We start from the raw sequence: 6,819 nt of genomic DNA on the forward strand, positions 1-6,819 counted from the left end.
TGTAGCCCTTGCGCTCATCTGGTAGGCCCACAAACATACACTTGATGGCACGCGCGTCGAGTTTGTTTGTTTGATGAGTCTTTTGGATATGAACAAAGGCGGTGCAGCCGAAGGTGCGGATGTAGGAGAGGGGTGGGTGCCGGGAGAAAACGCGATGGTAAGGCGACTGGCCGTCATTCGAGGTGGAAGGCGAGATGTTACAGAGCCAGGCGGATAACGGCTTCGGCCCACAGGAACTTGGGGAGATTGCCGGCCAGTAGAAGCGCTCGTATTTTCATGACGATTAAGCCAATGCGGCGTTCGGCCACGGCGTTTTGAGCAGGCGAGTAGACGTTTGAAAATGTGGCCTTTGTGGAGTACTTCGGTCCGATGCGACCAAGTTTCTCGAATTCCTTGGCATTGTCGGCTTGTAGATTGCCAATGTCAGTAGGCGGTAGGTATTGGAGAGTGTTGATGTCGGACTTTCAGGTTGTGATGGCTTGGGGGCGAAAGAGTTCGTAGGCGTCATAAAGGTCCTTGCGGAAGGCGAGAGGGTAGACCCAGGTAAAACGGGAGTAGTCGTCGATAAACACGACGAAGTAGAAGCTGCCACCAATCGATGGCACTGGGCACGGGTCCCAAATGTCGGTGTGGACGAGAAGGAAGAAGGATGAGGCACGGAAAACTGCTGCAGAGGAAAACTGTGTCGATGGGACTTGGCGAATTCACAAGTATCGCAAGTGAAGGATTTGAAAAGTCGTGGGCGATCGGTAGAGAAGTCGGGGTAGGTCTTGACGAGGCTTTTGAGAACGTTGGAGCTTGGGTGTCCGAGGCGGTTGTGCCAAAGACGGAAGAGGGCTTCGTTAGATAGGCGTGTGTTTGAGGTGGTTGCAGTAGCTAGTGCGAGAGAAGGCGTCGTAGATGTTGAAGTTGTAGGGGGAGGCGGAGATAGAAGAGGTTTGTTGGTAGATGGAGAGAAGGGAGTGAACTGGTTTGGGGTGACAACGTTGGAAGTGAGGGACAATGCGTGCAATTGATCGATTACTTCGGAGCGCGCCGCGGCTTGTACGGTAGACTCAAGCGTAGAAATGGAGGACGGAGTAGGCGTGGCGAAGTTGATATGGAATGGATTCGCATCACTAAGGGAAGGATGAGCAGCTAGGTTAGCCTGAAATTCCATGATGGCGGCTGCAACAGCAGCAGGAGGGTGAGGCGAAGGGTTGCTGGCTAGGCGTGTGTAGGGCTGTTCCGGAAAGGAATATAGTCCCAAGGCGTTAACTTGAGCACGCAAATATAGGCCACGACCGATGTCCATGAGGCAATGCGATGGATGCGAGAAATCAAAGTGGCAGCCTGCTTGAACAGAGTGACGGACAGAGAGAAGGTTGAATTGTAAGGCGGGGCAATGTAGGGCAAAGGGTAGAGAGAGAGGCTCATGATGGGCGGTGAGATTGGCCGAGGTTTCGCCAGAGTGGGTGGTAACGCCGAGATCGATCGGTCCGTAGCCGAGAACAGGAAGTTTGCCATCATCGCCCACAGCAAGAGTAAATGATTTTTAGACAAAGGCGGAGTCAATAAATAGCGACGGTGAGGCGTGCAGGAGGCGGTGGCACCAGAGTCGATGATCCATTCGTTGGAGAGCCAGAGTCGATGATCCATTCGTTGGAGAGCTGGGGATAGAGTGAAGGTTCCAAGGGAAATGGGTTAGTGTGATTGGGGAAATACACCTTCAGGCAGACCGTGTCCCAGGAGGTTCCAACGTAGAAGGGAAAATGGGTGTTCATTGTGGGAGGCGTAGGGTTGGCTTGGTAGTCTTTGAGTTGGAGGTTGTCTTGATGAGTGGGATAGGCGGTGGTCGCGCTTTGGGATGGAGACCGGTTTGGTGCTTGAAAAGATGATAGGCGACACACTTGTCATAGGTCAGTTGGTGAAAGGCGTCGGCAGTAATGTTGGCCATTTGACCGTAGGCGACGTCATGAATTGGACCCCAGCGGTCTTCTTCATCGGAGGAGTAATAAGGGCGCGCAGCACGAGGAGGCGGAGGTGCACTGTAGGCGCCACCACGACGGTTGAGGCGTACGGGTAACTGTCGTGCAGGCGGGTCAACGTAATCGGCAGGCGTGGGAGGTCGTGTAGTGAGTTTGTTAGAGTTGGGAGGCGTACGCGGAGGATGAATACGATAGGCGGGAAGTGGGGGTAGCAGAGAGTCATCCACAGTGGAAGAGGGGAACGATCAGGGTCCCAACAGCGGCTGTCCCAAGCGCCATCGTGACGACTCTCGACCGCCTCCCCGAACTTCTACTCATCGATCACCTCCACGTTTCTCGCAGCGAGGTCGTTCCTCCGGCCGCTCCTCTCGAGATCATCAACGCCTTTCTACCCCATCATTTACCACCCACCCAAACTCAAGTTGTAGCCGTCCCATATCCCCTCCATCCTCCGCCTATCCTCGCCTTTCGTCAGCCACCCGTCGTGCTCGTTCATCACCTCCTAAACGTCGCGCTTCTCCATCACGTCCATCTGCTGGATGGAACACGTCCCAAACCTTTCATCCTTCTTCCGCCTTCCTCCGGCGCTCCACATCAGCACCGCCTGCGAAACGACAACGCCTTCCCACTACCGCCTCTCAACCCTCAACTACCAAGGCATCTATTCCGCCTACCTCAGCTCCAACGCCAGGTCCTCCATCTTCCTCTACGCCTAACGCCCACACTCGGGCTACCTCACAAGTTGTCGTCGTAGTCGTCGCGGTCGCGGCGATGATGCTGCGTATGATCGTCAATGATCTTGCGAGACGATGCACGTTTCCGACGGCAGTGTGTGTCAACAACGTGCTTGTGAACGCCGGCACGAATGCGGTTTCGACTGTCATCATCGCGCATGGTGCGTCAGTAAGGAAGGCGGTGTTCAGGCGAGCCACAGTAGAAACAGGAATTGAAAGGATAGCTGTGACAGTTCGAGTGTACCCATTCCGTCCTTGGAGTCTGCTTGGACTACATCAACGGCAGAACGCACCGTTTGCGAGTGTTGCAGCAGCTGGACTCGCGGCTGCAGAATTTGGGGTGGAGCGATATCTCACTGCAGCAGCTCGACTCGCGGCTGCAGGATTTGGGGTGGAGCGATATACTCTGTTTTGTCGAAATGGGTTGTTCGAGACCCAGGTGATGTGGCTGTTGTGTGCCATGGGGCACATGACGATTTTGGAAATTCCATTGGCGGAATTTGTGGACTGGAGCTACGACGCGCCGCGGGTCGTACGGTACCAAAACGAAACGATGTTTGAATACATCATTGTGTTTGTCTTGGTGTTGTTGAAACGAGAGCGAGGTGGGCAGCGGCAGCTGGGCCTTTGGCGTACAATGTGGGGCTGTTGACGAAAAGGATGACTAATTTCGCCTTGGTTCGAGCTGCGAGCGGGCGGGTGCCCGTCGAAATTGTCTCCGGCTCGCAGTCCGCGTTCGAATGCGGTGCGCTCTTGAGGTAAGGACGCTTTTGTCTCTGCGTCTGATCTCCATGTTGTAGATGGCCCGTCTTGGACCAAGTACTGGCAGCCTCCAGGCGCCTAACGTGCGCCAAGCACTGCCGGGGTGTGCGATGGGGTCGATACCGGCTCCGGCGGCAGAGTCGACTCACGTGTCGAAGCGTGTTGAGGGGCTTGAGTGCCGCAGTCCATGGTATGTGGACCCGAGGGGAGGCGGCCGGGCTGCCGGACGCGGGGTACTGTGGGACTTCGAGAGTCGCGCCGGTGAAGTGGGAATGGAAGCAAGAGCCAGTGTCATCGGCCGAGGATGGGCAAGTGACAGAGGAGTCCGAGGAGGACTTCGGGAATGAGCCGCGCGGAGTCCAAGTGACCGCCTTCCGTCGTTGCACCGTTGGTAGTTGTAGGTGTAAGGTATAATTTGTGTTTTCCTACATAGATGGTTGGGTGGATCTGTCAAGCTGGTGGCAGGTCGAGGTTGTACAGTATGTAGTCGGGCTGACAACTTTCTTGACGGCAAAGGGGCCGTGTCATGCGCTTCGCAGCTTGATGTTGTGTTGACCGCTGTCGTGGAATGCATGGGTAGGGGATAGCGGACTTGTGAAGGAGGACTTGGTCAGCGACTTGGAAAGTCGCAACGGCTGCGCCTATCGGCTTGGGTAGGCTGTTGCTGTTGGGCGGCGGCTAGGTTGTCCTTGATCTGTTGCATGACAGATTGGCGCTTGGAGACGAAGGACTTTACATCTTGTATAGTCCGGATCGGGGCATTGGGGGCGTTGATTTGGATCCCGCCCCCACTCAAGCGGGGATTATCTAAGAGTTGAGGCAGCCGGGGGTGCTGCAAGTGGACCGCATAATGGGGCGAGAATCCGGTGGACGCCTGAACGGAGGCGTTGTATGCGAATACTTTGGAGTCCGCGCTGATCTTGGTGCGTTGACAGGCGTCGCATCGAGCGACGTAGTGAACCATGGATTTATAGAGACGCGGCCACCAGTATGAACGCGCGACCGCGTGGAACATCTTGTCGCGGCCGAAAGGCCATCGCTGGGAGAGTCGTGGAAGGACCGGAGAATCGCGGCGCGTAATGGCGCGTCGCTTGGTACGACGATGCGAGGTTCGTCGCCGCGAGATGGGGTAAAATAAAAGAGACCATCGCGGATGAAATAGCGATGGAGTAATGACACGGAACCGCTTGGCTTTGAACAAGCAGGCGCCGTTAATGCTGACAAAAGCGCAGAACATGAGGGATCCAAGGCGTAAACCGCGCGGATGCGGTTTTGGAGGTCGGAATGGAGCAACCCGATAGTGTTAAGGGCGAGGTCGGGGATCCGAGAGAGGGTGTCATCAAGGATGTTGTCCTTACCCGGTTTGTATTGGACGGTGAAGGTAAACTCAGCAAAGAACGAAAGCCATCATTCCATTCGCTGCGAGAGGTGCGGCGAGTTGGTCGCCGTGCGGAGGGAGGCGTGATCCGTATAGATCACGAAGGGTTTGCTACCAAGGAGGTAGATGCGGAATTTGGTGAAGGCGTACTTTATCGACAGAAGTTCGAGGTCGTGAACGAGGTCGTGAATGTACTCTTGGAGGGAACGCTTTCTTGTTTGCATTCGAGAAACTTGGTGCGATAGCAAAAGTTGCTATTGGGGGGCAGGGACGTGGACTTCATTTCGTGCATGAAGTCGTCCAGGGGGGGGAGAAGCACAAAGGGTCCGCGAGGCGCTTGGAAAACGCCCAGTCTGGGGTTTCGGGGTTTCGGGGTTTCACGGCTCTCAAGTGCGACATCGCCAATGCGACTCGAGTGTCGTCATCCAGGATGCGCTGCGCGTTCGCAGCGGTCTGAACTTGGAGGATCCAGCGGAGGAGTTTGACGGACTCTGCACCACCGAATTTCGTGACCTCGAGCTTGATCGGCTTCAGCCGAGAGGGATTTGTTGTTCGGAGATATGGAGCTCGTACGTTAAGCGCTCGACTTCACTCGCGCTGCGTGCGCGTGACTCTTCAAAGGTACGACCAAGGGCTGCCATGGTGGACAGCTGGCTTTTGAGAGCGGCGAAAAGTGCAGTCAGGGGGGTTACGGCATCCTTACGGCTTGGTCGATAAGTCGACCGATGACCTCCACCAGACGAGTTTGGTTCTCGGTGGAGAGACCGCCGAGAAGGGTCGCGGTGTCTTGTTCGCCGAACACCAGGTACATGCGGTCGAGGACCAGTTGATGCGCTGGCGTAATGGGGGTGGAGGAAGAAGACATAGACCGTGGACGAAAGTGGAATACTACCAGGTGTAAGCGTGCGTGCGCAGAGGAAGGCGCAGTAGTTGGTAAATTGAGAAGTGAATTGATAGCGTTATAGCAATCTAACGCTACGGCTAAGCTAAGCAGGACCAGTCATCTTGGGCTGGTAAACATAAAGGGCCGGGGGTGGTCCGAAGCAAAGGGGTGGCGACCCTTTGCTGTTTCCTTGGCACGTAGCAGCGTCGTTGGCCGCTCGTGGGTTTGGGTCAGACTTTGTCTTCAATCTGTGTGGCGTGGTACAGCCACGTGGATCCGGAACTTGTATCCGGAACTGTGACATCGCCTGTGATGTGTATATCGATATACGAGTACATGAAGATGCTCGCTTCGAAATGCGTGCATACCACCCACGTCCGATGCTCGGTGTATGGGATATACCTAGTTCGACTCCCACCAAACGCAATGCACTTGCTGCATCCTTTCGATGTCGCCCTCTTCCGGACGTTCAATGCCGTGTTTCCCGACAAGGTGCCTGTGACTGTGGGACTGAAGAATCGAAGAAAGTCTGACGGAGCTGGAGCATGGGCTTGTACTACTATACTACATCGTGGTATTACCATCGCAAAGGTATATTATTCGACGGGCCGACTACCTTCGAATTTGACCGTCTTGCCTTTTATTCTACAGGACCTTTCCCCATAGGTCGTCAGCCTTAGCTAGTTTTTAGATAGTTCACTTTTACATTTGCCTAACATTGGATCTACTCCTTTCTTGCTGTGTTCTTCTTGGCCAAGCCGAGAGTATCCGGCCCTGAAGTCCGAACCTCCGGACCTTCGTAACTTTTGTGCGTCTAACCCCTACGACCATCACAAAATTGGTGGAGAAGCAGGGTAACTCTCCTGCCAAACCAAAAAATCCAGCACACATGGGTGAGCAAAGGCCTCTCGATCAACCTCCCGGCCAAGCAATCGCAGACGACACGGATGTCGCCTCAGCCGTCCCAGCCCCGACCGATACGAGACTTGACCTCGTGAGCGTGGCTGACGACGAAGTCCTCCTTAGCGGCAGCTCTGATGAAGAGTTTAAAAGTCAGCCTGAACCTGCCCAAGGCACCTCTGTCCAGAAACAGTT

The 6,819-nt window shown here is 55.0% G+C and overlaps 1 protein-coding gene across 1 annotated transcript; it reads left to right on the forward strand.

Moving 5' to 3' along the window:
• Positions 1-2,506: 2,506 nt before the first annotated feature.
• Positions 2,507-4,018, forward strand: H257_15787 (hypothetical protein; the record flags this gene model as incomplete). Its single annotated transcript, XM_009843991.1, has 6 exons — positions 2,507-2,658; positions 2,774-2,862; positions 2,935-3,333; positions 3,387-3,459; positions 3,502-3,854; positions 3,951-4,018. The coding sequence occupies 6 exons, from the start codon at positions 2,507-2,509 to the stop codon at positions 4,016-4,018; spliced, it is 1,134 nt and encodes a 377-aa protein (XP_009842293.1).
• Positions 4,019-6,819: the final 2,801 nt, after the last annotated feature.

This window comes from Aphanomyces astaci (assembly GCF_000520075.1).
Source record: "Aphanomyces astaci strain APO3 unplaced genomic scaffold supercont1.75, whole genome shotgun sequence".
Classification (NCBI taxonomy): Eukaryota; Oomycota; class Saprolegniomycetes; order Saprolegniales; family Verrucalvaceae; genus Aphanomyces; species Aphanomyces astaci.